Source organism: Monodelphis domestica, chromosome 7 (assembly GCF_027887165.1).
Source record: "Monodelphis domestica isolate mMonDom1 chromosome 7, mMonDom1.pri, whole genome shotgun sequence".
Lineage (NCBI taxonomy): Eukaryota > Metazoa > Chordata > Mammalia > Didelphimorphia > Didelphidae > Monodelphis > Monodelphis domestica.
This window is the reverse complement of record NC_077233.1, coordinates 286,116,043-286,132,706: the sequence shown is the minus strand read 5'-3', so window position 1 is coordinate 286,132,706 and position 16,664 is coordinate 286,116,043. Positions and strand designations below refer to the sequence as shown.

Genomic DNA, 16,664 nt, shown 5'->3' with positions numbered 1-16,664 from the left:
AGATGTATCTGGATCTAAATGCAAGTCCCCAACCTGCAGGGACTGAACTAATGTGGCAAAAAAAAAAAGAGATCCCCGCATCTTTCTAAGCACAAACAAGCACTAAGCAACTGTACAAACCCAGATATTCAGCAGGTGTCCACGCCTCCACTGAGTAGCTCCTCCAGTACAAAGATCTTCTTAAGATGGTGCTGGTCAAACTCTCCACCCGCCTTGGGGCGTTCAGCCTGTCCCCAATATAGATGTCCACGACTAAAAGATACTTTAGCTTTCATTTAGTGTTGATCTTCAGCTTAATCAGCCCCTCAGGACCCAAGGCCTGGGCAGAACAAGCAATTTCAAGAGAAGAACAGAATCCAACTTACCTGTTGCCAAATATGGCTATACTCTAAAAAAGCTTATTAAACAACAAAAACTCCATTCAAAACAGTGTGATTTCCACTCGCTTGAAAAGCTTTAGAATTTCAAGGGATTGTGGAGGAAATGTACGGCCACAGCAGGCCTCCTCAAAGCCAGCCATTGCTTTTTCTACCTCTGAGACCTGTCTACAAGCCTACAAAGTACACTAAAGTCGGGGTTTCACATAAAAGTGACCCGTTACCAGGGCACAGAAAAGGACGATAACACAAAAACAACGGGCAAAAAGGATTTTTAAAGGATTTAATTTTTCTCCCAATTTAAACATTATTTCCAGATTTCAAGATGTTGGGGTTGAACAGTTAATATCATTAAGAAATGCAGACCTAAGAACAGAAACATACAGCTTTGCCTTCCAAATCCCTTTCCAGCAACTTCAGTAATCAAATGACAAATCACTGGAAAATGACAACTTGAACAAACATGTACCTGCTATGCAATTGCTCTCTTTGCCCACCAACGCTGGCGCTCTATCACCCCCAGGGCTGGGGGAGAGAAGTGTCGGCGGCCCCTCAGAGCTTGGCGTGGTCTTTAAGAATCATCTCCAGCTTCTGGCTCAACATGATGTTGCCTTTGACCTGAAGCTTGCCACTAAAGAAAGCCTGAAAGAGGAGGAGAAGAGGAGAGGGAGCGGGTCAGTTTGTGTGTCCCTCTACGAGGCTTCGAGCTGAGCCAGAAACGCGCACGCGCTCCTGTCTGGGACAGAAGCACTAAGAAGACGCGGCCTTGCGGGGATTTCGGCCTGCACCAGTGAATGAATCGGGGCCTCCGAACCTCGGCTACCTGCCCAGGCACAGCCGCGGCACACAGACACACAAGACGCGAGGCCCCCCGCCCGGCTTCTTAAGCCGGTGGGTGTTCTGTGTTCGCACCGCAGCGCCGAGTCGCGTCACCGCAGCCCTCGGTCATGCCAACAGCCAGAGACGCACAGGCGAGACAAGAGGAAACGCTCATCTCTGACTGGGAAGCGCGATGAAATCCTATTTGGGAACCCGGCATCCGGGACAAGAGCTCCCCTGGATAACCTCCCCTGGAGGCTGCTGACACGGTTACCCGAGAGCAGCGCAGCGGGGTGGCGGGCCGGCCCTGCCCCTGCCTACACGGAGCGCAGCTCCTCTGCGTCGCAGGTCTCACCAGGACTCGAGGGACCTGCTGTGTCACTTGTGTCCCAGATAAGAACAGCAAAGTTCACCGGGCCCAGGCGCCCCAGCCCACACCGGCAGGATCGGAACCCGCGCCCTCTTCCCACGTGAGCCGCAGCAGGGCCTTGTGCGCGGCGCCTGGCCACGACTCTGCCTTCCGATTCGCTTCCTCAGTAAAGCGGGCAGTGATTCGTCCTGGTTTTAGATGACCGAGAGAGAACAAGCAGAGGAGGGCTCCAGCGTCTCCTGGCTCTGCCTCCCCTCCTTCCAGCACAGACTGAGAACAGTTTCCTTTAGATGTGCTGCATTTAGATACCAGCAACATCCCGAAGTCTGGCCTCGGCAAGCGCGGGGTGGCAGACAGTCTGGCGCTCGCTTTGTTCCAGAAGCACAAGGAAGGAACCACCCCCCAAGGTAAAGGTCCGGGCCCTTTGCACTGCCTGTGGAAACCATGACTGATGACAAACCAGCTCTGAGAGCAGAAGAGGCTGCAGCGGTCGCTGTGCCCCTAGCACCTAGCGTGACGTCTGCCCTAGAACTGGGTATCAAATACATATTTGTTGTTTGTTTTCCCCTTGACTGGTGATCTGAGCTCCTCTGGGAAGACTCTTTACTCCTAAAGTCAGTCTGTCTGTCTGTCTGTCTGTCTGTCTGTCTTTCTTTGTCTTTCCTTCCTTCCTTCCTTCCTTCCTTCCTTCCTTCCTTTTTCTTTCTTTCTTTCTTTCTTTCTTTCTTTCTTTCTTTCTTTCTTTCTTTCTTTCTTTCTTTCTTTCTTTCTTTCTTTCTTTCTTTCTTTCTTCCTTCCTTCCTTCCTTCCTTCCTTCCTTCCTTCCTTCCTTTCTTTCTTTCCCTTCCTTCCTTCCTTCCTTCCTTCCTTCCTTCCTTCCTTCCTTCCTTCCTTCCTTCCTTCCTTTCTTAAAAAAGCTTCATCTTCCATCTTAGAATCAATACTATATATCAGTTCCAAGGCAGAAGAGTGGTATGGGCTAGGTAATGGGGGTTAAATGACTTGCCCAGGATCGCACAGCTAGGAAATGTCTGAGGTCAAATTTGAACCCAGGACCTTCCATCTCTAAGGCCTGTCTCTCAATCTACTGTGCTGCCTAGCTGTCCCCTTACTCCTAGTTTTCCATAAAGTATTCAGTTCTGGATATGCTTGTAACTTTAAATCAAAAACAGCATCAAAAAACCTTTCCAAATTTTCTAGGAAAAAAGATGCTTTATAGAGCAAAATTATTTTCTTGCCATTCCCATTCTTTCAGAAGGCTGCTATACCAAGAAAATGTCTCTCTGTTAAAAAAAATTTAATAATATATATTTGTGTCATTTGTTTACCAATAAATATTTAGCTACAGAAGACATATGTAGTTACTGCTAATTGTCGAGAGTAAATGCTTTTCTTGTTGTATGTAAATTCTGTTTGTCCCCCCTTGTGTAGCAATATATAAACACAGAAACGTTGGGGTTATGCAGGTTATGACAGAGTTTTAACCATGAATTTTGAGTGAGGCTTAGCTGTTGTATCTGGATGCCTCTGAGCCAAAACAGGAACACTTTTCTTTTGAATCTAGACAGTGAATAAGAATCCGAAAACTAATTTTGAAATTCGAATTGTTATGATAGAAGGAGGGAAGGTGAACAACTCAGCTGAATGAAATCATTACCTTTTGAGGGTTAAGTTTTCCCAGAACAACCTCCATGAAATTTTCATCTGAAAGAGTGAAGCTTGTGTCAGCAGAACCTCTTGCAGGCCCTTGGTACAACTCTCCAGAGCCGTTTTTTAGGTCAATAGCTGAAAAAGGAAGAAAGGAAAAAGAAAAAAAAGGAATCAATTTATCTATTCTTCACCTTCATAATATGGAAACAACAGAAATATAGACATTTTGTATTTCCTGAGTTAGTCATATTTATTCTATTCATATTTTTGCTTTTTCTATTATTTATGAAATTATATTTTCTTTGGGGCTGAGTAAAGAACTCCTCTAATATTGGAGAATATAGTTCCAAGAGAATTATGCCAGGGAGTAGATATCAAAACTCTGTGAAAATAAATATTGCTTTGTGGGTCTGAATGCAGGAAGAGGAAAAAAATAAATCCCACAGTCTCACCAATTACACTCAAGAAGTGGACTGGAAACAAAAGAGAGCGAGAGGAGTCATTTGCATACAGTGTCTCATCTCTGCTATCATATCATAGCATTTCCTTGACAAGAGTTTCCTTGGCAAGAATCATAGCACGTGCTTCCCAGTACTCCTGAGAGCATTCTGCACACTGCTAATAACAGAGAAATATGGACACTGAATGGAAGATACATAAAGGCAGAAAAAGTGAGATTACAAATACTCAAGCAAGGAAACCAGAAGTCATATTTTAGAAAACGTTAATTAAGGGGAAAAAGACAATTGGCTCAACTTAATCCAAGGACAAGTTGATTGATGCTTCCTGTTAGCACTTACACGCCAAAGATGCACTAGATTAGCCCTTGCAAGCCTAAAGTTTCACAATGCGGGGGTACAGACAATTTGTCCTATGTAAGGGCAAATCTAGTGCATCTTGTCCTTGTAATGAGCTGAACGGGCCCACCATATCGGCCCTCTCTTCTCATTCTACCCTTTTCCCTTCTGTATTTGGTCAAGATCATGGAAAATACATTTTTCCCCAAGTGTGCTCAACCCTTTACTGCAGACATCGATTTGTCTTCGAGGATGAGCACCAGGGTAAAAGGCAGGAGTGACTGAAGGGGATCAAGAATGGGTGCTTTGGACCTTCAAGGAGAGAGACAGTTTCCCGTTCTTTTCAGATCCTTCGATATGCTGTTAGAACCCTGTTAGGAGACGTGATTGTCTAACAGCCAAAGACCAAATTGCTATGCAGTCCATAGTCAAGGCCTGGGTTTGCCATGAACATTCATGTAGCCTTAATCACGGATATTTAATTACAGATTCATGAAACCAAATTCACTTTGTTGCTCATGAAAAATAGTGAGACATGAAGGCATACATAATATTTGTAATCTCTGACCAAATGTGAAATGAAATGATGTTATTCTATTGGAAATGATTCTAAGGACTCGGAAGGAAAGAAAAATTTCCTTTTAAATGGAAAGCAAGAAAGTAATTCACTGTCAACAGAACTTAAAGCTATTAATCTAAAAAAAGTGAGTCTTCACTTAACTTCACAATACCATTGCATAATAAAATAAAGCTTTCTTTATTATAGATTTTGGTGACAGAGGTATATTATAATGGGTAGCTACAGTTAAACAACACAGAATGGTCCAGAATGTCATTCTGGTAAACCCACAGAATTTTTCATGAGGATCTGAAAGCCTAACATCATGATCAGAATATAAAAGGAAAAAATAAAAAGGTAAAAATCATTATGGCATACACTAAACCCCAACGATAGATGAAAAATTGTGTGTTTGGGAGCCAGATTGAAAGCAGTGACAAAATACCCCAGGGACTCTGCTAATTCTACCAAACAAAATTGAGAAAAAACATAATAGCTCTGTGGTAATAAAAAGAATCATCACAGCTCTTGGGCCCAATGCTCAGTTGATGGTTATTATGTTCTCACTTCACTCATGGAATAAGAGAGAATTGGGACTGCTACTCTGGAATGTGAATAGGGAGAGTAAGTCTCTTGTAGCATAAAAACAGTATATTGCAAGTTGCTTTTTAATACTGCACATTCAGAAGACTCTGCATCCTCTTCCTGCTCAGGTATTCAAAAAGGGAACATATTCAGTCCAACATACCGATTTTAGAAGCCCAAGTAGATGTCTAAAATACTTTTTTAAAACAGCACACAAAACCTTAATTAGAAATTGTTCTTTGCATATTCAGCAATTGCTCAAAGCAATTTCAGAATTCCATTTATCAAAGCCAGACACCCTGACAAAATAGTCTTTTATGAAATGTAAACTGCAGGTAGTTTCACTGGTTGGTCTCAAAAAAAAAAATATATTCTAGAACATACTTTGCGAAGGCAGCTGGGTTGTACAGATTATCCTGGACCGAGCACGAGGAAATCCTAAGTTAAAATATTGCCATAGCTGGCAAGTCATCTAGAAAGCAAGGCAATACAGTGAATAGAGCCCTGGGCCTGGAATCGGGAAGAACTTCCAGGTTCAAGGCTATCGCTTTCTAGCTCTGTGACCATGAGCAAAGTCCTTCACTTCTCTGTGGCTCAGATTCTAGAGATAATAACTACCTCCCAGGGAGGATCACATGAGATCATGTTTGTAGAGTGCTCAGCACAGTGCTTGGCATACCAGCTTCTTAATAGAAGCATGTTCTCTTCCTTTGCTTCTTTTTAAATCTTTCTTAGCCTCGATTTCCTTATTTGAAAATTAGGAATAATATTAGCACCTACCTTAACAGGTTGTTTGTGAAGACAGGTGAGACAATCAAATATAGAAAGCTCTTCAAAACAAAAAGCTCAACAAAACTATAAAATCCTTTTCACACAATTAAAACAAGATCTAAGCAATTAGATAAACATTAGTTGCTCCTGGGTAGGATGAGCTAATATCATAAAAATAACAGTCCTATCCAAATTAATCTACTTATTCAGTACCATACCTACCAAACTACCAAAAAACTTTTTTATAGAATTAGAAAAAATTATAACAAAGTTCATCTGGAAGAACAAAAGATCAAGAATATCAAGGGAAATAATGGGAAAAAATGTGAAGGAAGGGAGCCAGCATTACAAGATCTCAAATTATACCATAAAGCAGTGGTCATCAAAACAATATGGTACTGGCTAAGAGGCAGAAGGGTGGACCAATGGAATAGACTAGAGGTAAATGACCTCAAGAAGCTAGTGTCCGATAAACCCAAAGACCCCAGCTTTTGTGGCAAGAACTCACTATTTGACAAAAACTGCTGGGAAAACGGGAAAACAGTATGGGAAAAATTAGATTTAGAGCAACATCTTACACCTTATACCAAGATAAATTCAAAATATGACTTAAATATAAAGAGTAAAATTATAAATAAATTAGATGAACATAGAATAGTATACCTGTCAGATCTGTGGGAAAGGAAGGAATTTAAGACCATGCAAGAGATAGAGAATATTGCAAAATGTAACACGAATGACTTTGATTATATCAAATTAAAAATATTTTGTATAAACAAAACCAATGCAACCAAAATTAGAAGAAAAAAATGTTTGTTGATTAATTGATTCGTTTCTGGTTTACTAAGAAAGCCATTATGTCATCTGCAAATTGAGATGATTTTGCCTCCTTTTTGCCAATACCTATCGCCTTAAACCAAACAAAAACCAGAAGTTGTGTGGCCTTGGTCATGGCCACACTGCTGCACATTTTCAAACCCGCGTCTCTCCGGACTCTAAGTCCGGCAAACTCTCTTTATCTTAAGAATTCTATCAAAATTAGATGCTAAAATAAACTCAGGTTACAAATAAATGAATGGCCCCTTTACTTTCTTGGCACGCTAAAATCAGCTTTGGATTTCACGGAGAAAGTTTGATACTGAGTTTGAAAGCAGTCCATTCTCTGACCCCGCCCTTAAGATCCGGGATAAGATGGATAGTTCTGGCAGCCTCCAGAGGCCTCCAGGCTCGGAGAGACGGTCGCCAAATTAAAGGCACTCAGAAGAGGAACATCACCGGAAGTACCCCTTTGGGTCCGTAAGGGAAGTAGCTCTCTGGCTAGAATGTTCAAATCAAGAAGGCCTTCTTGGACCCGGCTCCCGGCGGCCCGTGTGCCAAGAGGCCTTTTCCTTCTTTCTCTAACCCGCGTTTAGTTTATTTAGTAATTATTATAAACGTGAGACCTCGTCTCCAGAGATCGCTAACCCCAATAATGCCAAGTTTCAACAGAGCCAGGTCCAACCACAGAACCACACGGGGAACCTCGGTTTTGGCCATATCCCCAGGCATGCTTTCTGCTCTGCTGGCATCGGTGACCCTTGTAGGCCTCTCTAGTAATGGGGTTACTCCCAGGCAGTGGCAGTTTAATTTCCTGTCGACTTGTTAGCATCGTCTCGTATCAAGCACGGCTTTCTGCTTTGTTATTCCGAGCCCCAAAGATCCTGCTTGTTTTTCACGTTAATAGCAGCTAGAAATAGATAAGCAGATGCTTTGCCTAAAGGGGAGTAAAGGCCCTCTCACTTGACACTCAGAGGAGCATCGTCCGCATCGAAGGGCCTCTGCTCCGAATATCCGGGACTTTGGAATGAAAATGATAGCAGGAACTGAACACAGCGTTACGTTCAATGCTGAACATTTTAGCTGAACATCTGTCCAAGAAAGGTACGTAAAAGAAAACGTTCCAAGAGCACCAATTTCAGGGCTTTGTATGACGCAGGTACGTAACCAAAGCTGGCTTTGAAGTGTAGCTTAAGTCTGGATACCTACTTCTACAGTCAAATATTTACAAAGAAGTCAAATGTCTTTCTCATCCTTTCTATGTCTTTGTGGGCACTAACACAGGACTTTCTTTTTTTAATCCTCACCTTCCATCTTAGAATCAATAGAGTGTGTTGGTTCTAAGGCAGAAGAGAGGTAAGGGCTAGGCAATGGGGGTCCCATAGCTAGGCAGGGTCTAAGGTCAGATTTGAACCCAGGACCTCCCGTCTGTACGCCTGCCTCTCCATCCACTGAGCCACCCCGCTGCCCCCTAACACAGGTCTCATGTGGCTGAGCTGTAGGAAAGCTAAGTCCACCTTAAAGACATACAATTGAAATGAGTCATCTCTGCTCTGAATACCCCAATGCAATGGTTCGCGTAACTTACTCCATTGTGCTGCAGTCTGTCCGTGCTTGGTGATGTTCCACTGAAACACGGCATTGACCTTCTTCACCAGTTCCTTTCCCACGTCCTTGATGCGACGGCCGATTTCCTCAAAAACAAGGGTGCTCTGGAGCGTTCCGTCCTAGCAAGTGATACAGGAAATTGAGCCCGGAAGGCTCGGGAAGCACCGCGACGGTACAACTCGTGGCCCTCCGCCAAGAGCGCCCGCGAGCGCGCATCGAGCACCCACACGCCCTAAGACCATGACCGAGCCATGATCATGCGTGGATGAGGTGCTGTAATCGGAGTCCTGGTCGTTTTCAAGAGGTTACAGACACAGTCCGTCAAGGTGTGCAAACATAAAGAACACCACGTACTCGAGCACCAAACGAAGAGAGCAATGAACAAAGGCGACAGGAGGGCAACAACATGGTAGTTCAACCTCGGTTAGGGTAATCTGAGAAGGCGCTGTGGGGAAAACTGGCTTTGACCAATGAGTTGGATCTGAATAAGTACATAGGAGTGGACTGTATAAGGAGAATCGTAAGAAAAGGAGGAAAGAGGTAAAAATTGGCTTTCACTGCAGTGAGTACACTGAGGGAAAATACTCCGACCTTTTCTTAAGCACAAAGGAATTTCACCTCACCATAAACTGTGTACAAAGTTTCCATCTTCCAAATGTATTTTCCTATCAAATATTTGCCTGAAAATCTCTCTAGACAGCAAAAATTCAGTTAATTGCACAGGAACATAAAAATTTTCTATTGCATGTCTGATTATTTCCCAACTTCTCCAAAATACCCAATAGACAATGGAATTAAACTTTTAAGCCAGCAATATACTGGTTGCTATTAGTTCATCACTGATTTTGCTTGATTTTTAAAATTCGATTAGATGATACTTTATTGGCAACAAGTCACTAATGCACTACCTATACCGTCCCATACTTATTTAATTTCATCTTTCTTCTCAGTGTTCATAGTTTATCTGAAATTCACCAATTAAAAACTCAATCTGTGACTAACTATCCTGTTAAAATACCTTAGAAGAAACCTTAGTTGAGAGAACATCAGAGGTTGGCACAAGATCCACATATGCATTTGAGAGGACAATGTCTCCAGTTTCTTGGACCTGAAATGTGACAAAAAGGAGACGCAAATTTATTTTGATCACATCAAAAATCAATACATAATTTCTTGCATAGCACCACCAAATCATATAAAGCAAATCTCTCTTCATCTTACAGAGGAAAAGAAATCAGAGTGAAAAAAAGAAATTTCTGCAAAAAGTCCCAAAAAACAAATAATCATGAAAATTAAGTGATCTAATGGACATTAAAATTGAATATGGTCCTCCTCACATTTAATGTGTATTAAAAATGCAAGGAGGAGGTTGTAAATAGTAACATCTGGGGTATAAAGACTTTTTTAAAAAGCTCTCCTACTTCCTGCTTCAAATATGAAATATACACATTATGCAAATTAAGTCCCTAAATGAACAAAAATGTCTAGTGTTAAGTTATTAATATATTCATAGAAGAAATACTCTTTTATAGAATAGCATTCACTTTACCTGAAACCATCCATGCTATTAACTTTTACAAGAAATAGGCAAGCTCATTTTAATTTCTGGTTATACTATACCATGTGCATAAATTATAGGAATAAAATCAGTTTTCTGGCTAAGTTTTTGACATAAGACCAAACAACTTATATTTGAATACTGACACCTACTCGAAATGTTTCCCAAGAGTCATTATAAAGACAGTCTGGTGTGCTGTACATCCAGCAAGATCAAGTCAACCTTCAATAGGGTAAGAAAATTCTTTCATTTTACCTAGTAGTAAAAAGAAATGTTTCCAAAGAAATTTCTCCGAGGAAGCTTTATAGCAGGAAGCATATTTTTTCAAAGACAAAATTTTTGACAGTTTCTATACCAAGTGTCTCTATTTCACAGCTTGAGGAGGGGAGAGCATGCCCACTCCCTTCAATTCCCACCTAATATCCTTAAGTTCCTCCACTTGGAAGGAAAAGGATAATTTCAAAGTCTTCTGGAACAGTAGATGCCTTTTAATAATTTGGCTTCTCTTCTTCCCTGGAGTATTTGGTAGTAAAATTCTTCATTGACTTAGCCTCGAACTCTCAGTTCACCTTAAGAAGCTTAAGCATTTTCTAAGACACAAGAAAGGGCCCATTATTTTGGGAGGTTTGTTCTTTGGTTATTTGTTTAGGGAGATGGGTGGCTGGTAAGGGCACGAGTTTTCCAGAGAATGAACCAGGAATCTTAGGATGAGAGAAGGCATTTTCCCTCCCACCCTCTATCTCTAGGTTCATATATGGATTAATTGTTCTCTTCTCCCCCAGTGATGCTAAATTCCACCATCCCCAATGCAGGTACTCAAAGTATAGGAATAGGGGAAAACTCCTATTTCCCTGGGAAGCAAAACATATATTAAATAAGAAAATCTAGGGTAGAACGAAAAGCCATGTAAAGGCTTCAGGCTAAAGCAGGGTTTGTTACCAGTACAATACTTAACCAGTATAATTTCTGGATATTTAGAGAAATCACACATCCATACACACATACACACACTAGAATATGTATTTATGTTCAGGTACGTGTGTATGTCTCTATACGTTTATACACATACACCTAGGTGTAACATATGCATGTATGTACACGCACACACATATGAATACTGAATAGAAGTGTCTTTTTTCATGAAAAACATAAACACCAACATGCGCACTTCTTTATCCATTGGGCACGTGTACAGAGACAGAGACAGATCACGTGTGGTTTTTTCCAGTCTTTGCTCTCTGCCTTGCACAAGCTCTGTCCCACGGCTCAGCATCACAGAAGATTTGATCTCTTCCACTTCGGATCTTAGTCCGTTTACCCTTTCTTAGGCAAGAGACAGATTTCAGAAGAGAAGCTAAATGTGAGCTGAACCCTAATGGCAGGGAGCGTATGAGTAAGGGAAACGACAAGGCATTCCAGGGAGACGGAAAAATATTTTGTGTAACAGCAATGGAGGAAGACGTATTAACCTCCTCCCACCAAAAAAAAAATTGCTAACCTTTTTTTAACTGCAGGAGACAGCAAGCAGTAGCAAGGCTCTGTTGACTAGTTTAAGCAAAAGTAAAGGTTGAAATGGCTCACAGAATTGTTCTGCTATTGAGTGTGCTGACCCAAGAAGGCTAAATTAAGTCAAAGACAAGATAATTGCGAGAATTTATTTTTAGATACTGTATTTTTTTATATGAGGGTCCTGGATATTATATTAAGGAGAATTCCTGAGCCAGAGCTCCACTGTCTATGAAGAAGATTTTCTTCATTCTTTGTTCTGAGGAATGTGATCTTTTCAAAGACTTGGACTAACAGGAGAAGTTCTATAATACTTTTCCTGCAGATGTGCAAAACCTTACCTGTCAGTTTGGGGGAAGGGCCACCTCTTAATAAGCTATCACCAATTAAAGACAGCTTGGGATATGTAAGGAAGGGTCTGAATAATGAGCTCCCAAAAATGTATGTACCTGGGCCAAGGAGTTTCCATTTGTCTTATGATGGTCAAGAGAGTCATTTAACTATAATCAGGATGCCTTGACTAATAATTAATAAATTATTTTAAAATTAAGAAAATTTAGTCTCTCGAAATAATTTTAATTGCTACATCACTAAGGTTGCAGTACAAAATCATGTATTCTTTTTACCTTTAAAAAGTTAAAATCAACTCAAAAATTTCATTTATATAAAATAATTATCTTTAACTGATTAATGCTATATATATTATTTAATTTTAGTATTACTAAATTTAAGTTAAGTTAAATTTAGTACCAAATTATTTAAAAATCATTATAAAAGTGGAATAAATCCAATTTCTACAATAACAACCCTAAATGTGAGGAATGTGGTATTGACAAACAACTGAAATTAAAATTTTGAAAATATAAAATATATCACACAGTTTGGTTTTTACTAAATCTATTTATATAATACCATTATACTTACTTTAGTCTGAAAGTGAATTCTGTTTCCTTCCTTCCACATTTCTGTTAGTAGAGTTTGGCCTGGATATACTGGTTTTGCAAAACGGGCCTAAAAAACAAAAAACACCCTGCTTTCAAGTGTCTCTTTAAATATAAATTTCCATTACTCCTAATAAATGAATGAATAAACAAAGCTTTCATTAAGTCCTTACTATGTACAGAGCACTGTGCTAAACAATGGGAATACAAAGAGAAAGTCAAGCAATCCCTGATCTCAGGGAGCTCACATTTTAATGGAGACAACAACACAGATGGAAAAGATAGAAAAACCTCATAGTCCTTAGGGTGTGGCAAAGTATGTAGAAATGCCTCTTTCATTTTATTTCATTAAATATACAAAATCATGTCAATTTATTTGATAAAGGATAACTGAATTCTTAATTTGGAGATAACATCACTGTAAACTGATTTCTTACATACAGACCTTTATCAAGTATGAAAATAAAAATGTTGGTCATCAAATCTAAAATCAGCCATGTGTAGAATACTATAATGACTTCACATTTTGGAGTGAAATCACTAGAACTCCTTTTATATTCTAAAAATAATGATCAAATGAAGGATTGTTCAAATGATTGTATAAACAAGGAACTTAAAAGGAACTACCAAAAAGGTACCTTAATTGCTCTGAATCTAGACACATCATTATTTCCAAATTGCTGTAAAATATGCCTGGCTGCATATCCAAACGAGCAAAGGCCATGTAATATGGGTTTTTCAAAGCCTGTGGAAAAAAAAGAAAGCTCATCTTAAAATAGACATCAAATATTAAGTGTGAGCACACTATCTGTGTTTCAGATATATGCATACGGTTTCCTAAATATTTTTAATTTCATTGTTCTAAAAAACATTTTTGAAACCCAACCTTCCAGAGCAGCACCAGACTTTGCCGACAGGAGTATCCCCTGTGATGACCCAAATCATGATAAATAGACGCCTCTCGAGCCTCTGCTGTTCTTGTTCTCAGGCGCCAGTTCTACAGCTAAGGACACTCTTGGCTTTCTCTTGCCATTCTAAGGATATCAACAGAATGAAATACTCGCCGATGGAGCATTCAGCTCGAGGCCAAAGGGGACGGGGAAAGGAAACAGGAAAGACTTCATTGAGAACTCCGGTACTACAGAAGGCCTTCCCATACCTAGTCACCGGAGGAACTGCAGCTAAAGTGCTGACTAAACAGATCACTCTGGTTCTAGGCAGGTAGCGGAGAAGCACAAAAGCCGGACTTCTTAGGCCCGCCTTCTCGAGGGCGGCGCTTCCTGCAAATACAGACTAAAAGGAAAAGACAAAAGCAGAAGGCTCGGGTCGCGGTGCTCCGCTAAATCCCACTGTGGTGTGGTTCTACGGGGAGCATGGACGGAGGCGCTCCAAGGTACTCAAAGATGAGGGGGTCACGGGGAGTACAAGCGATGGGAAGTCCTATCAACTTGGAGAGCTTTTGCCTGGGGGTCCAGCCAGCCTGCCAAACTTCAGTCGCCTCATTCCTATCCCTAGAACGTCCCACCGTGCCCGCTCTATCCCAGGCACTCAAATCACGCGGAGCAAATGTGTGTTAGCGTTTCTTCATGGAGGGCATCGTCTATGAATGACGGCACGTGATCGATGTTCCAGGTAAGAGCATATGATAGGCCTCTCCGAGAAAGCTTTCCCTTGAAGATATGGGCGCTCGCTCTCGTTTTTCACTTGACTTTTAAAAAAGGCTTCCATGTCCTTTATATGAGCGTGTAGCAGAGGGGCTGATCACATCTCGCTCCCATTTTCAACCACAAGTGACTTCTAAAACACCATTTTTTTCCCAACAGTAAAATTAAACGCAGACTTACCTCCGAGACTGGCAAAGCTAGGATCGATGTGTAAAGGATTCCAGTCTCCACTGAGCCGATATAGGACAGCCTGTGGAAAAAGGAAATGTAAAACGAACTAGCAGTTCATAGTCTCTTAAAAGAAACGGCACCCCAAACAAAGAATAAGAAAAAGGAGCAGAAATGGTGAAATACTGACTACATCCTAGTCCTAAAAATAAGCTTCTAGGCTTAAAGTTGCAACAGACAAGTTAAATATAAAGAAGATAGCACCCGTGAGATTGTCTGAACCACAGAAAAAATGTTTAAAAGATGGGGAAAGGCATCAAGAATTACACACGGTCTAGGTGCATGATTGAGCTCTCTGGGCGCCAGAGGCACTCCTCTTTTAAAATGTGGAAATGGGGGCAGCGGGGTGGCTCAGTGGATGGAGAGCCAGGCCTAGAGGCGGGAGGTCCTGGGTTCAAGGCCTCAGACACTTCCCAGCTGGGTGACCCTGGGCAAGTCACTTGACCCCCTTGTCTAGCCCTCGCCTCTCTTCTGCCTCAGAGCCAACACCCAGGATTGACTCCAAGACAGAAGGGTTGAAAGTTTAAAAAAAATTTCTTTTGAAAACGGGATAAATGTTTTTGTTGATTTGAAAAATGGCATAAAATTCATACTAAGTTAATGCGATACTTTAAGTGAACCTTCCAAGGCTTATGGAGATAAATAACAAAACGCTCTTTATAAACGCTGATTTTCTTACGGCCAGAGACATTCAGGCCAATGGGGCCTGTGAAATAAAGACACGGAGTGAAAGAATTCAGCCTCCTCTATTTACAATCCTTTCTTTCTCGTTCTCTAACATTACTAAGAGGATGCTTTCTTTCACAGCGTATGAAAAAAGGCTGGACTTTAGTCCTTGTGGCAGTCGTGTGACTTGGGGCAAAGAGATGTCCTCTCTGAGCCTCAGTATCCCCAGCTGTACAAAGTAGTAACCCTCGCCCTGTCTCATGTGGCTGTCATAAAGACTAAATGAGAATGAATATAAAGGACTTTCTTTATATAAATGCAAAGCGCATCCAGTTCTTTTTTCCATTCCAAAAAATACTGACTCTAGTATACCGAGTTCAAGAAGAATGTACAGATCAGAGGTAGGAAAGAAAAAGAACTGGAGAACGAGAGGAGAACGGCCTAGTCATCACAGGGCTGAAAAGGCCCCTAGAGTCCGAGCCCCTCATTCCACAAAAAGTAACCTGAAGCTGAGAGGTGAGTGACTTGCCCAGGATCACACTATTAGTGTGTGCTGAGGTAGGATTTGAACTCGGGTACTTGTAACTCCAAGATAAGGTCTCTAAACACTGTCCATCTGTTTTCTCATAATTAACCCCCCTAAGCAGCAGGGCCCATCACCCGTGAGGGGCGGAGCTACAAGGGCAAGAACAAGCTCCCGAGGACCCTACATTCCACGGGAAACAACGTGCACTGAGAAAAGTGAATGCCAAATGGAGGCGGAGAACTCCCTGGGGAAGGGCCCAGGGTGAGGGAGGCCAATCAGGCCAGGCCTCTCCTGCAGGAAATGGCCCTGGGCCTGGTCTTTGAAGGACGCTGGGTGCTCTGATAGACAAGTACAGTCTTCCCATTTAGAGCGGATGTTTGGAGAGCTAAGAACTGATACTAATCCAAGGGCTGCCTCATTTCGGCTGCTGACAATACATTTTAGGTGAGTGACCCAATGCATAGAGGAGCAGGCCTGGCGAGGAGAGGTCCTGGGTTCAAATTCAGACACTGCCCAGCTGGGTGAGCCCCCTGCCCAGCCCTGCTGCTCTTCGGCCTCCGCGCGACACTTCCCGTCTTCTTTGTATCTTTTGTGTCACTCTAAGGCAGCAAGCGAAGGTTTGACGCACACACAACTGGCGGCGGCGCTGGGAAGCAGGCAACGTGCCTGTCCAGGAGCGTGTCGTTCCTTAGGCCTGCCTCCAGGCATCGCACGGAAGGGACGGGCCTGGGCGCTCCCTGCAGGGTCTCCGATGGGGAAGTTTGGCCCCTGGGCCCGTCCGGACAGAAGAGCCAACGAAGCGGAGTCTGAAGGGCCAAGAAACTGAAGCAGGTTCAGGCAGCAGAGGAGGGGTCGCGAGACGGTCCAGCGCGAAAGACGCCGCGCCCGAGCGGCGCAGAGTACGGGGGACGCGAGCCAAAGCGCGGCCTCGAGCAAAGGAAGAGTCGGGGTCACCTGCCAGGGCCGGGGAGCGAGCGGCGGCCTCCCCAGCGACCCTCTGCCAGGTGTGCGGCACGGTCTGAGGCAGGGCGCGAGCAAAAACAAGTCGGAAGGCGCCAGGGCTCGCTCGGTCCTTCGGGCGCGGCCTACTCTTTGGGACCCGTGTGAGGCTTCCTTGGCAAAAACAACGGCGCGGCATCACGCTTTCGTGTGCTGCTCGCTGTACGGAGGAGGGAACGGAGGCAGAGAGAGCTACGGCGTGTCCGGGGCCCCACGGGGCCTCA

General features: G+C 42.5%; 1 protein-coding gene across 2 annotated transcripts in view; it reads right to left on the bottom strand.

Moving 5' to 3' along the window:
- Positions 1-646: 646 nt before the first annotated feature.
- The window catches only part of HSD17B4 (hydroxysteroid 17-beta dehydrogenase 4), a 135,437-nt gene continuing 119,419 nt past the window's right edge, over positions 647-16,664 (bottom strand). For both annotated transcript variants that reach the window (XM_001378174.5, XM_016423750.2), the window contains exons 18-24: positions 14,202-14,271; positions 12,996-13,102; positions 12,341-12,427; positions 9,371-9,460; positions 8,333-8,471; positions 3,224-3,351; positions 647-1,019 (exon numbers count right to left, since the gene is read on the bottom strand). In XM_001378174.5, coding sequence (XP_001378211.3) covers positions 930-1,019; positions 3,224-3,351; positions 8,333-8,471; positions 9,371-9,460; positions 12,341-12,427; positions 12,996-13,102; positions 14,202-14,271 — 711 coding nt within the window. In that variant the 3' untranslated portion in view covers positions 647-929. The remainder of the gene's footprint in view (positions 1,020-3,223; positions 3,352-8,332; positions 8,472-9,370; positions 9,461-12,340; positions 12,428-12,995; positions 13,103-14,201; positions 14,272-16,664) is intronic.